General features: G+C 39.6%; 1 protein-coding gene across 3 annotated transcripts in view; it reads left to right on the top strand.

Moving 5' to 3' along the window:
* LRP1B (LDL receptor related protein 1B) overlaps positions 1 to 15,207 on the top strand; it is a 776,343-nt gene that overhangs the window by 625,246 nt on the left and 135,890 nt on the right. For all 3 annotated transcript variants that reach the window (XM_081004634.1, XM_081004635.1, XM_081004633.1), the window contains 2 exons: positions 521 to 670; positions 14,539 to 14,679. In XM_081004634.1, the coding sequence (XP_080860760.1) occupies positions 521 to 670; positions 14,539 to 14,679 (291 nt within the window). The remainder of the gene's footprint in view (positions 1 to 520; positions 671 to 14,538; positions 14,680 to 15,207) is intronic.

The following is a 15,207-nucleotide window of genomic DNA, read 5'->3' as shown; positions in this document are numbered from 1 at the left end:
ATCAACACCCCATACGGTCGGTCTTTCTCCCATAGCCATAGCCTTGGATTCAAGTAGAAATCAGCCATGGCTCTCTCTCTCTCTGCCTTTCCATCTTGCAGCTTTTTGCATCCAGCTTCTAGTTCATATAACTCCTCTCAACTATGGCTTTATCTGTTGAGGGAGGGGGCTCTACCCATTTGCCATCTAGCATGAGCCCTTTGATACTTTGTTGTTTCAATTAGCTATTAGCATTTGTTGGATCCAGGGATTAGAAGTGTCTGGCATTCAGTTTGGCACTTCAAGCCTTGATTAAATTCTAACACTTAAAAGGATCCAGGAATTTAGAGGTCTAGCACTCACAAACTCACAACACTATTCAGCCAAATAAAAACTTAGCTTGCTGTTTGCCACAAACAGTTCCTTACTTTTTAGATGACTTAAAATTTGTGGATAAATTTTGCTATTGTGTAAGCAATAAAAAAATAATGCATAAGTTTTAAATTGTTTCAAATATGCTTCATTTATTGTATTTTTTCAGGTTTATCTATAGATTATGCAGAAAACAGGCTTTATTGGATCAGTTCAGGAAATGGAACCATAAACCGATGCAATTTAGATGGTGGCAGTTTTGAAGTAATAGACTCAATGAAAGAAGAACTAACGAAAGCTACAGCCTTAACCATTATGGGTAAGTAAACAGCTAAATAAGCATGTTTGATATTCAGCATTTCATTTTCCTGTCAGCCTTTCAAAGTAACTCCCACGTTGCTCTGAAAGTACTTTCTTAGTATAATTTTTTGAAGTTAGCCTCTTTCGTTTTAATTTTTTGGTTTAAACTATTGTTTGATGGATAAATTTCCATTGAGCTATAGTATAGAAATCTTCTTTTAAACTAGATGGTTTTAGAAACTTTGGAAGTTAGGTGATTTGGGGAGTGCATTATTTTTATCCGTGGGAGTCTCTCTGCTCCATAGTGAATATAACGTTATCAGTTACAGCCCCTTTTCCATTTTTGTAACAAACCTTTCCATACCTCCCTTTTTGGTATTGTGGAATATGCGGCTTTTAGTATTTAGCTGTGCAAGTAAGTCAGGGCTGCTATTAAAGAACCAATATCAGTTTCTAGAATTGCTAGTTTAGGACTGGTACAGGTATACCATGCCTCATCCATTAAGGACGGGGACCAGAGGTGGAAGAACCTAGGACAGCTCAGCTGGTAGAGCATTACACTATTAAACTTAGGTCTGTGGGTTCAAACTCCACATTGGGCAAAAGATTCCTGCATTGTAGGGGCTTGGACTAGATGACCCTCATGGTCCTTTCCAATGCTAGCATTCTATGATTCTTGCAAATTGCTTGATATAAATACTGCTCTGACCAAAACTGAGGGCGGATCTACATTCATGTTTAATGCTAAAAAAAAAAAAGTTAAGGAATGGTTCTGATACCCATATAGCCCTATGACATTCTTTTTAATAATGTGTTTTTAAAATGTGACACCAGAGAGCTCTGCAGAGCAACTAGCTATCATAAACTAGGTAGACCTTGTGGAAAGGAAGCAAAAGGAAACAGAATGGGACTTTTTCTGTCTTGATCTTTTAGAATGATATTTCTAATACTGTTCTAATAATGTTTAAATGGTGAGTGTAGATCCAGTCCCAGAAACACAGACACCCCACCACACAAGCACACAAATTTTCAAACAAGTAATAACAAGTTTTTTTTGGGGGGGGTGTTATTAAGGAGGAGACTATAGCACCATGGTATGCTTCAAATGAATTTCAAATCCTCATTACAAATCCTGGCAATGTGGTACCCTTGTTAGTAACCATGGCTTTAGCTGGTGTAGCCACATGATAAATTGCTGCTGGTCACTGGAGATGCTGCAGGCCTTTCTTAAAGCTCAGAAGAGCGGGTAGCTCTTGATATCCTTGATATCTGTAGTTCAAGGTAAATCCTTAGGATTTGCAGGGCTTTGTGAGCGATCTGGTGCTGGTGGGTCTATGTTGGATGGACCAGGGCGTAGGTCCATTTCCTTAGAGCTGCTGCTTTTCAGGGACTCTGAATCCAAGGACTCTGCATATGTGGCCGTGACGGGGACAAAGGATGTTCTGAACATTGTGCAAGCTTCCTACCTCATCTTCTGTAGGAGAATGCAGGATAGCTGGCTGCTGGGTTGGTAACAAGTAGGGTTTGGGGGCATGTTGGTGTCAGGGGTGTCAGTGGTTCACCTGTTCTGCACTTTGGGAGTGGAAATAAACAAGTCAGGGATGGTCATTTAATTGGACTGGTTAGGCCATAACTAGGTGTCACAGCTGCAGATACAGTAAAGGAGGGTCAAACTGACATAATTTTTAAACAAAAGGTTTTATAGCTTGGGCATTTCTATCTAATGCGAAGACCCATGCAATTATTTATAGCAATTAGTAATGAAGTATGTATAATTTGTGGTGGTTTGGCCAGTAACATTGGTGCTTCTGAGGAGTAATCACATGTGACATGTTATTTTAACCCCACCTGCATCCTACAATGTAATACTCTGTAGTATCTGGAATTGACAATGACCAGCAGTATTGGAGCTGATTTAAAAACAACGGCAGGAAAGGATCCATTACTCTTATTAAGAATAACTATGTGTGGTTTTGTATGGCATTGCAGTGATCCACTGATGAAACCAATCTGCCTTATGAGATTTATTCATACAAAGTTAGAGGTCTGAGCCAAGTTTACCTTTTGTTTTCTGTTATTCATGGAGTTTGAGGAACTGCAGAATGCTGCTTAGACTAAATCAGGCTTCCTCAACCTCGGCCCTCCAGATGTCTTGAGACTACAATTCCCATCATTCCTGACCACTGGTCCTGCTAGCTAGGGATCATGGGAGTTGTAGATCAAAAACATCTGGAGGGCTGAGGTTGAGGAAGCCAGTTTCCTGTATCCACAAGGCAACTCTCCTCATGTGCTGCAACTGAAAATGGCATAGCCATGTCATGTTCTTCATTGTACTATGAAGGACCCTGTATCATGATGTCATCACATAGCACATTTTCCCAGCTCTAATGTAGCTTATTGGCAGCCACTGACAGGATTAGGAAAACAATGAGGTGATGTCACAACAACATAGTGTAAGTGATCCTTCGCATTACAGGAGAGATGGGGAAAGGGATCATGGGGATATACTTGTTAATCTCAGGTGCAATGGGTTGTGCTTCCCTGACTGGAGCTGACAGACAGGGCAGTAAAACCAAATCACTATTTTTTTAGTTAGTTAAAAATGTGAAACTGGAAATGTTCAGAGTTTGGGTATTTGGTTTTAATCAGGGTTGTCAAACTGTGATCTGTTGCCTACTCAGTGTTTCCAGACTGTGCTCTGCTACTTACTCCAGCTGCTAATTTTGCCAGCCTCAGAGGTGGTGGTGGTAGGGGGAGAGTCTGTTGTTGTTGTGTTTAGTTTCTTCTGCCTGCATCAGTGAGTGTGTGTTTTAATTTTAGGGGAGCAGAGAACTCAAACAGGCAGTGCTACTGGTGCCAACTACCAGACCCTGCCTGCACCACCACCATTTGGTTTTCCAGCACTATGGGCACATATGAGCCTGACGTTGGCACTGCCAAAGAGGCAGGATAAAAAACTGAACTATTTTAAATTAATAATGATTATTACTTGTTGTCATGGGAGCTGGAAATGCTTTTAAAAAACAATTCTGCAGCAATTCGCAATGCCTGGCTCTATGAGAAGGAGGGTTCCTTTGGCTCTTGTTGGGAGCCCAAGTGCCTAGGGAGCTGTTGGTGAAGATTGTGTATGTGTTTGTTGTTGTTGTTTTAAGTAATATAGAAGAGGAATGAGGAGGAGGATAGACAGCTCTGCCGCTGTAAGAAGTAGGATTGGTGGTGGGTGGGGATCCCTGGGTCGTGCTGAAGACCCCTTGATCTTTGGCACTGGCCCTGCAAATTGTGATGGGTACTCGGATGGTGTTTGTGCAGGGGGAATGGTCTCAAGTTCCATTGTCAGTATCACCAGTTAAAGAGCATAAATGGTAGGAGGACTGCATGCCAGAAACATAGTTGCCAGACAGAATAGGGCAGCACTGTGCTAGGCAAATTAATGGCTCAACTAAGTCTAAGCAGCTAATTAAATTCATATTCCCCCAATAGCTGTTTCAGTAGCTACCGTTTCTGTTGCTTACTAAGTAAAATGGTGAAACTGCATCTACATATTAGCCCTTAAAATTATTGTGCATTCTGCTGCCCATTTTTTTGTAAGGAGAACAGCCTCCCCTCATGCACCCTTTGCCCAAATCAAACTCCTCTTCCCAGATGCTTGGAAGCTGTGGCTGGATGGCTGCGTGGGAGCCGGTTGAAGTTAAATCCTTTGAAGACACAGGTCCTCTGGCTGGGTCGGGGCGACATGGGGTTGGGCGGCCATTCCCATCTCTTGCGGGGGCTCAGTTAGTGCCAGCGCCTTCTGTCAAGAGCTTGGGTGTAACCTTTGATGCCTCCCTTTCCATGGAGGCGCAGGTTGCAACCACAGCAAAAGTGGCATTTTCCCATCTCCGCCGTATTAAGCAGTTGGTCCCTTACCTTTCCCGCCCTGATCTGGCCACAGTGATCCATGTGACGGTCACCTCCAGGCTTGATTATTGTAACTCACTCTACATTGGGTTGCCCTTGAAGCTGACCCAGAAACCCCGGCGGGTGCAGAATGCCGCAGCGAGGCTCCTTAGGGGGTCCTTGCCGCGGGATCACATTCATCCAATGCTTTACTGGCTCCCGGTGGAGTACAGGGTCAGGTTAAAGGTGCTGGTTTTGACCTTTAAAGCCCTACGCGGCCTAGGATCCACGTACCTACGGGACCGCCTCTCCTGGTATGCCCCGCGGAGGACCTTAAGGTCCACAAATGACAACACCTTGGAGGTGCCAAGTCGCAAAGTGGTTAGATTGGTCTCAACTAGGGCCAGAGCCTTTTCAGTACTGGCCCCAACTTGGTGGAACGTTCTGTCACAAGAGACTAGGGCCCTGCGGGACTTGACATCTTTCCGCAGGGCCTGCAAGGCAGAGCTGTTCCACCTGGCCTTTGGTTTGGACTCAATCTGACCCTTATGTTTTCCCTCCCCTTATGGTTTTGATCCGTGGGCTACTTTTAAAATGAGGCTGCATTTTAACCTGTATTTTAAATTCCCCCTCCTCCCCCCATTATGTTTTTATTGTAATTTTACTGGCGTTATCCGCCCTGAGCCTGGCTCTGGCCGGGGAGGGCGGGGTATAAATAAAAATTATTATTATTATTATTATTATTATTATTATTATTAGATTTCCTGGAGAAAGATGGGGGCTAGCACTATCTTTAAGGGATTTTTCTTCTCACAAATATATCATCACTGAAGAACAATTAGCATGGCTTGCCCCACTTTACCTGTTATGGGTGATCAGGAATATCCATGGGGAGGGGCAGCATTGCAGATCTAGTCTCTTGGCAGCAGCATCACTTTTGCATGCAGGGCCAGTGTGGGGACAGGGCAGGAGAGCAGATGGCCTCTGTATGCAGAGAGGAAGACCCCAGCCCAGTTGGTGAAATCAGCAATAAGTGGAGATAGGATGATTCACTCTCTGTTTTTCCTGAGTCTTGGCAACAATGCTGCAAGGCCAGTGTTGATGAGCCCCTCTCATATGTGAGTCCTGGGGCAGTTCCCTTCAGTTCCACACACCCCCACCTAAAAAAAGCTCCACTTCAGACATTGCATTTGTTAGCAAGTAGCAATAAAGTTGAGAACCAACACCCTGCTTCCTTAGAAAGACCTTGATTTAGGCATTGATTTAGGCATTGATTTGGATTTTCTTAGACAATCTACATTTGGTGAACAGTGAGTCATTGTGAGGTGTGCAAAATCAATGCAGGTCACAGTGGATTTGCAAGGGGCAGGGGGGTCTTCTTTGGAGATGTTCTTTAGTCTTGTTCAAGCCCATCTCACTTGTGACTAAAAATTAACGTAAATATCTCAAACAAGCTTTCTGTTAGTTAAGTGATCAATATAATATATTTGAACAAATAAACTAGGTACATAATTGATAAAATATGATACTGACCGTGCAAATTAGAATTAAGTATTGTTATAGTAGTCAAACTTTCTGAAATGCACATATCAGCTGTGTGCTTTTATATACTCTTATATAATGTAAAATTGTTTTCATTGTGTACCATGCTGATTTTAACAAAGATTTAATGGAAAGGTCCTCTGTTTTCCTCCATCTCATTTTCTGTGATAACCATGGCCGAAGGCAAAAAAGTTCCTTTCAAACTCTTCATGTTTGTTTTGTATATGCACCAGGATATGCATGAATCCTAGCAAAATTGTCATAGGATTTGATAACCAATAATTAAGACTGTAACTACTACATTAACATACATTTTTATTGAATACAGAGGCAAACAAATGACAAATACTTTGAATACCTGAAGTGTTTTATTTATTTCACACAGTATAGAAATGTAGAAAGTTGTAGCTTACATTTTAAATTAACTGATGCATACACTATTATATTATATTATATTATATTATATTATATTATATTATATTATATTATATTATATTATATTATATTATATTATATTATATTTCCCCTAAACAGATATCCATCTACATACTCTTTAGCAATTCAATGAGTCCTGAACTGGTTATAATGACAGGCAATATTCACTATAACAAATGTTATAAACGGCAAACCCAGAAGTATATTTTTGGGTTTTTGCTGCATGCAAATGCGCAGAAGCGTTCTACTGCCGCTTGTGCATGTGCAGAAGCAGTCCCTCCAGTTGTGGAAACCTCAGGATTCAACCGCAGCTCCAGAATGGATCCTGTCCGCAACTAGGGGTACCACTGTACACCTAAATTTTCTAACTGCCACAATATTCTTAAGCACATTAGCAGTAATAAATGAAATATATCTGGGCAATTTGTCCAGTTTTAAGTACAGTATATGGTTGTCATCTCTTAAGGATTTAAACAATCATTAATGAAAATTAATACCCCATCGGAATCTGTATTCAAAGTATTGTTTCAACTCTTGAAGGAAAAGATGTATCACTAAGTACAGAAGTGTTACTGTATATATATTTGTGTGTGTGTGTGTGTCTGTGTATTTTTGTGCGCGTGCTCTCATACACACAGGTATATATATACACACACCTCTATATCAGTATAAACCAACTACAGTAATAAGTTTATAATTAGCTACTGGAAAACACTGTTGGCATAAATTGATTACATATTTTTAAATGTAACATAATACTTAAAATATTAAAATAAAATAGTATGTGAATAGCACAGGTAGGTATTTTAATTTGATCTGTCTATTCTAATATTGATACACTTTAATATTATGCAGTTAATCAACTATTTAAGTGAAAACAAATGTTAGTGCTTAAGAATGTGTGAAGGACGCTTAAAAAGTATACAAGTTTTCTGCTTACATAGCACACTTGCTGCCTGTACATAATAGATGGAACTTAAACTGTGTTCTTCTGTGTTTTCTCTGTTCCAACTGAATGGGAACAAACATTGCTCTTTAGCTTAAGGTTATGTATTTGGCAGGTGAGCATAGAAAATCTCCTTTTGAATAACTAGGCTCTTTTATTTCTTTACTTCTTTATTTTACATTGAAATGTCAAGTCTTCCTGGTTCCTCAAAATGTAGTTGATTGCCTAGCCTTTGTGTGACTGGAACTTTTAGTTCCTGAGCTTAGTCAAATTTACTAATGGTTTTCCCCAATATGATGAAATTACAACTTCTGCTGTAATTAAAGAATAGTTGTACAAAGGAAATGACATTGGCTCACAGTTAGATTTTAATGGGATTTATGCAGCCTAAGAAGGATTTTAGCCATTGTCACTGCAAAGATGAAAACAAGATAACAGCATGTGGCTATTTTTGAGAATTCTGTTTTGATTTTTTGAATTTTTTTTAATTGTATAGGTGCAGGAGACTGCAAAGAAGGCCAATACTCTAAGGGCTAGTGATGAGATAACCCTGTGCTGAATTGTCTTCTAATTCTAATGTCTGTTGTGAAAAAATGATTCTGTGATCTGAGAACAAAGATAACAGGATTGTCTAATTACATGATTGGAATTAGCAGGAGAGGTAGGTGGACTAGAGACTATTTACTATTTATGCAAATAGCAACTATCTTAATTAGTAGTGCAATAGGCAGAAGAGCCTTACCATGACATGTTCCTTTGGGGTATGCTGAACTGAAGAAGACATGTTGCTCAGATTGCACAGGGAAGCTCCCGGTTGCGGAGTTACCTGGTATAGGACTTGACAAGGAGCAAGAATTTTGTTAGGCCCATTAGTTGAACGGTACTGTGAATATTCCGCTTATTGATTGCATAGGGAGCTACTATTTGAACACTTCTTTGTATGATTGAAGTCGGAAGAGTCTGACTCCTGATTGCCTCACTTTTGCAATGCTAGAACAGTGAAGGGTATGGCTAACATCCTAAACAATAGCTAGCAATGATACTGACCACAGCAAACATAGTCTCTCATTGCATGGATTTTGGGTTCCCGTTACAGCATTTATACATGGGTAGCCTAGGCATGAAATAAATAAATAAATAAATAAAGTACTGTGAGTTTTGATCAATCATAAATAACGTAGGAAGGGTGAAAGTGTTTGTTATAGTGAATAGAATTTGTCTTAGTACTGGAGGAGGATAGTGTTGCCTAACTTTTTCTCTATTTGCATGTTGTTGTTCTGTATCCATCTAACAGAACTGGGCCAGGCTTGATGATCTGGTCCATAATTAGAAATTCTCTTTCATATATCCATTGTTTTATTTAATGCTGTTGCTGTTCCCATCTTATGTCCATGCCAGTGGCTGTAAAAACACATTCATTGTACCTCTTCAGAAACATTTACAACAACAACAATAATAATAATAATAATAATAATAATAATAATAATAATAATGTGTATAGAACAATCTTTTCACAGAATCATTGGTTTAGGAGATGCCATTATCATTTTATAAATTTATCATATTGCACAGGAAGTGGATGCCATCACATTTGAACTTAATTAACCTGTAGATCTGTTTAAAGTGTTAGAGAGGGGAAAAATGCATTCGTTATTACTGTGGTTCAGTGAGGCATTCACAATGTATGCACAAAGCATCTGTATAGATTCCTAATAAACACTTTGAATTTCTATGCATTATGAGTAAGAAAAGAATGAGTCTATGCCACTGGTATATATGAAATGACGTGAGACATATATTTGGGCTCCAATCCTATACCTACTTGCTGGGTGATAACCCTCATTGAACTCAATGACTGGGATCCAGTTGATGCCCTTATGCCTCTGACAGAAAAAGAGGGGAGGCATATTTTACTGATTCCCCCTCAAGCCTGCATCTTCTGAAAACCAACATCAAATAATTGGGTGACTCTCCATAAGGGGGTGACATAGGGGAGGGGGAAAGACAAAATGACAATACTCCCCTCCCCTTTCTGCAGTAGACATTTCTGTTGGATCAAAAGGCCACCCCTTCCACGAGTGCAGCGGGAAATATTGCTGCGTAGACATGTTTAAGTTTGTTCTGTTAATCTTAGCTGCTTTGATTTTCTGTTAATCATAGCTGCTTTGCTTTTCTGATCTCCTGTTTGCTTGAAGAGTATTTTTTTAAAGTAAATTAATTATATGTAGATATGCCTGATTTACAAAATATCAAATATATATGGGATCAGCAGACCACTTTATTGCACTATTGCAATATAGTGTCTTCTAAATTTAAAAAGCAATTGAAGAGGAATTAAAAGGGAATTGGCTTCAATAGGAGTGGGTGGGTGCCACTGATGTCCCCATAATGTCCTCGAGTTGTACTACAACAGGTCATTTGCAGGGGAGGGTCAGATTTGGCTGCCGAGAGCAGCTCTGTCACTCCCATGGTTGGCAGAGTTAGAATAAAGAAAGGGGGAGGCAATGGGAAGGACCACTGCACCACCACCACCAAGGATTAGCCCCCTGAAATTTATTTTAAAGAATTTTAACCCTTACCCTTCAAGTCATACCTATTTTCAGGAGAATGATTTTTGGCCCCTCCTAAAATTTGAGCCAAATGTTCTCATTTGTGAACTTTGGTTCAGCCCCAGAAATTATGTTTTTCTTGGTTGATTCAATAAAAGCACAAAAGTGGGGAGTGGGGAGGAGATAAAACCTTGGGTGAGGTTGTGTGTTTTGTGTGAGAGCCTGGAGAAAGGAGGCTGAGTATTATAGGTTGTTGGGCTATTGAGTTGTAAATTAATTAAAAGCAAGCAGCTCAGTGGAATTAGGGAACTGTTTAGACTTTGTTGTTCTCTGTGGAAAGCTGACCTAAGGCATTCTATGATGAAACAGGACTCAATCCCCTTGGGGACATTAGCATATTACTAGGTAGACCGGGTGAAGGCACTGACCTGGTGTTCTGAGAACATATTTTTGCAATGTCAATTAGTGATAAGGGCTTATTGGCTGTCAGGCAATTCAGCAAACAACAAAGAAAGGAGCTGGTCTTCTAATGGTTAGGACTTGTGCTGACAAATGACTTTGCTATTTGTTATTAATGACATGTGTTTGTTGCCTCATTACACAACACTTAAGCAGGTATGTCAAGAGGCAGCGTCTTAATAAGACCTTAGGAGACCCAACTGCTTCCTCTTCAGGAAGCCTGCCATTTTGCACCTTTGACCAGCAGAGGGATGCCTGCCTCACCCCCTGCAGACTGACTGGTTGAGAGCCCACATTGGCTCAATCTGCCAGGGGAGCGGGGCTATAACGAGACCTGGGCTGACGAGGTCTCCCTTTTCGGGGGAATGGCTTTGGAGGGAGGCGCGGGCAAGGGCTGCCCCCATAACATCATATTCCCTGGGGATAGCCTTGCTCTAATTGTTTAAAATGTTTAAAGTTGTTTTAACTGCTTTTTAATGTGTGTGTGTGTTTTAATTTGGGGGGGGTTGCCTTTAATTAAGAGAGGTAAGATGTGCCTTGGAAGAGGGGAGCTGGGGAGAGCAGTGGAGGACTCCACTTGCAATGGTACTGAGCAATGGGAGGTATGGAGTGGGGCAGGCCTTGTAAGGGGCACACGGCCAACCAGATGCCTGTGTGAAACCCACAAGCAGGACCTGAGCACAAGAACACCCTCCCCTCCTGTGGTTTACAGCAAGTGATATTCAGAAGCATATTGCCTCTGACCACGGCAGCACAGCATAGTTATGGTACTAAAAGGTAAAGGGACCCCTGATCATTAGGTCCAGTCGTGACCGACTCTGGGGTTGCGGTGCTCATCTCGCTTTATTGGCCGAGGGAGCCGGTGTACATTTTCCGGGTCATGTGGCCAGCATGACTAAGCCACTTCTGGCAAACCAGAGCAGCGCACGGAAACGCCGTTTACTTTCCCACCAGAGTGGTACCTATTTATCTACTTGCACTTACACGTGCTTTTGAACTGCTAGGTTGGCAGGAGCAGGGACCGAGAAATGGGAGCTCACACCGTCACGGGGATTCGAACCGCCGACCTTCTGATCAGCAAGTCCTAGGCTCTGTGGTTTAACCCACAGTGCCACCCGCGTCCCTTCAGTTATGGTACTAGCTACCGATAAAATTATCTTCTGAGAATTTGTCTAACCCTTTCTTAGAAACCCATCTAAATTAGTGGCTGTCACTCCCTACTACGAGTTTAGCTACCGGTATGTTCTGCATGCTGAAGAACTGGATCTTTCAACATACAGCTTCGCATGAGTTCTAGTGTCATGAGAGAGGGAGGAGGAAAAAATCATGTATCCACTTTCTCTCTGCCATGCATCATTTTATAAACTTCTGTCACGTCAACTCTTACCTTTCCTCTAAACCAAAAAGCCATTCATGCTGAAATCCTTCCTCACAGGAGAATTGTTCCATGCCCTTGATTGTTTTCATTGCCCTTTTCAGAATCTTTTCCAACTCAAGAATATCCTTTTTGATATGTGACGACCAGAACTGTACACATTATTCCAAATGCAGTTGTACCATAGATTTGTATAATTGCATGATGATAGAGGTAGTTTTATTTTCAGTTCCTTTACTAATGATCCCAAGTATGGAATTTGCCTTTTTCACAGCTGTCAGTTGTCAATTATTCATATTTAGAATTCCTGTGTGAACCCTTCAATAACATACTGATGATCCTGTGTTTTCTGATTGAAAATAATGAGCTTTTTTCAAGAGAAAATATTAATTCAATTTACCTATTTTATTAATGTTTATTTAATGCATGCATTATTTAATTACATCCCGCTTTTTGACCATATGATCTCTAAGGCAATTTATAACAATCAATTAATTTTTTTTAAAATATCTTAGACAATTACCTAAAACATATATAACTTATACAAAGCAGACCACAGTAAGAGAACAATGTGTTTTATCCAACAAAATCATCCCATTAGTGCAATAACTTTTTTCCAGGACGTATTTGCTTAAATACTTCCTGGTTCCTCCAGCCTTTCCTAGGAGATTTGAGGGGCATGAGGTATGAGGATAGGAGAGCGAAAGGAAGTCCCATTACAAAGGCGGAAGTCCACATTAACATGACAATCTCCCAAATGAACAGACAGGTAAAAATATGCGCCGCCATACAAGATGCAACAGTCCATATGAGAAAGACATATTTCCCCATACATGTAAATTATGCAACAATACCTACAAGTATTGACCTACGGTCATTCCAGGATAGCAAAATCCACTTCCTTCACATGTGTGTTCTGGACACTTTTTTATTCTCCTAGGCTTTTAAAAATGTTTGGGCTTTTTAATAAGAACTAAGAAATTAGTCCTAAGCCTGTGATCCTATGCACATTTACCAGTGAACTCAATTGTTCTTACTTAAAGTGTATGTATGTATAAGTATGTGCTGTAAAGGACTTTTACACTGTGGTTTTGAGGTGTGTGGTTTTTTTTTTTTTAAATACTGCTTTTAACTGCATTTGGTTGCATTTTTGTATTGATAGAGTTTTATCATTTTATTTATAAACTGCCAGGAAACCTGATCTTGAAGAGTGTGGTAGAAATTATTTAGTAAGATAAATAAATACATGGTGAGAAAGTAGGTGCCTGAGTCATAGTTTTGGTGGTGAACTTATTTGATTGTCTGGATTTGCCTTAATAAAGAGTTCCCCTTTCAAAAAAATGAAAAAGCAACAGCAGTAGACATGTCCTCTAAAGTCTCTGCTCTTTCTTGCTTTTCCCCTTACCAGCCATTTTACAAGCACAAGTTGTCATAGGTTGCTGGGACTGGTCTCATAACTCCCAGGAAATACGTCTGGAGCCATTGATAGTGCTGGCCTGCTCTGTGTTTTTAAAAGGCAACTTGCATGATGATTCTGTATAATATACCAGCTTTTGAGCCGCACTTGTCCAGTTACAATGATTTTCAACAGAGGATGGGACTATTTATTTATTTATTTATTTATTTATTTATTTATTTAAAGTTTTATTTTTATTGAGTATAGATTGTACATATACATATATTCTTGAGGAATTACAAAATAATCCCTTAAATTAATACATTATACATCTACCCATACAAATCTTTTCCCACCCGTGACTTCCTACCACCTCACTGCAGCTTTCCTTTTGCAATTTTGTCCTTACTGTGTTATTTGCTCTTCATTTTGTTTTAAGTCTCCCAATTCTTTCTCTTTCAATAATACTCTTTACAAGATTTAGTCAAAACATAACCAGGATATAGTTTGAAAACAATGCGGTTTTTTCATGTAATCTCTTACACACAGCCAATCTTTTGGGGCTTTTTGAGTGGGTTGGCTATATTTTAGTGCTGGAGCTAGGGGGTGAACCTCCACTTGTGCTGAGAGCCTGGTACCCAGTGTTATAATATAATGCCTTTCTTCTAGACATAATAGACAAATTTGGTCCCTTAGAGTTCCTGGAATAGTTTTGATTCTGAACAAAAAAACCATCAAAACTGTTTCCGGAACTCTAAGGTATGGTATTTTGCTTTGTATTTCTAGCTGTGGTGTTGCTCATACAGCATCATGCATTGCACTTAATTAAACAGTATTACTTTCTAATTGTTATTTATCTTAATTATTATTAATAGGGTGACAGAGAATTGTAAAAAAAAAAGAGGCTTTAGGTATTTGACAAATCTTTGCCATTTTTAACACTGTAACGTTATAGAACTGTCATTGTTCATAGGTCTTATTTTAATACATTGGATGGGTGGTATTGTTTTTTGCTATTTGGCTATGTATTTTGTGGTTTTTTTGGTGTGTTTATGTTGTAAACTGCTTTGTGATCTTTGGATGAAGGGTGGTATATCAAATAAATAAATCCAACCACCCACATGATATTATTTGTTGTTCATTAAAAATGCTTAGGTGCAGAGAGAGGCATTTTTAAAAATAAAATAATATATTAAAAACATGTTACTTCATAAATAACTAAGACATCATATGGGAATCTATTTTTATATGAAAGTTGTTATATTAGTAAAGAAGTGTTTTTCCTTAATGATAAACATTATCTTTACAGATCGGAAGCTATGGTGGGCAGACCAAAACTTAGGCCAGCTGGGCACCTGCAATAAGAAAGATGGACGATATCCCACAGTTCTGCGGAACAAAACTGCAGGAGTTGTACATATGAAGGTGTATGATAAAGCAGCACAACAAGGTAAACTGTATTTTCTATGATTATGATCAGTTGAATGGTTTGCTCCAGTGATCAGTGAGCAGAACTCCACTCTTCTCTCACATAAAGAATCAAAGAAGTTATTTTCACCAGTTATTCTTTCCTGCTATTATTTCCTTGTGTCCCCTGAATTTTTTTTCTCCAAAGGGTTCAGAAGCCCTCTGGAGCAGCCTAAGAGGTAGGGCAGAGAGTGCAGGAGAATCAATAAATACTGTGTCTCCTCTTCACTGAATCGAATCCCTATCCATTGAATGGCAGAAGTACTTTCATTGAAGGAAGCTCAACTTAGGACATCTGCTCTTGATGATAGATCAGTTGTATTAGTACCAAATAAATGGAATATAACTATTTCCATACTAGTATTTGTAACCCGAACCACTAATGAAAAGGAGGAGACACCACACATTGCTTGGGTTTAATAAAGGCAACATCATAACTTTACATCAACTTTGAATTTAATAAAAGCAAAAACTTCATTTAGCATCAATTATCTGCAGATAAGGCCTCAAT

This window comes from Podarcis pityusensis (assembly GCF_964106645.2).
Source record: "Podarcis pityusensis genome assembly, chromosome: 1".
Classification (NCBI taxonomy): domain Eukaryota; kingdom Metazoa; phylum Chordata; class Lepidosauria; order Squamata; family Lacertidae; genus Podarcis; species Podarcis pityusensis.
Note: the sequence above shows the minus strand (reverse complement) of the source record. Positions and strands in the feature narration are given on the sequence as shown.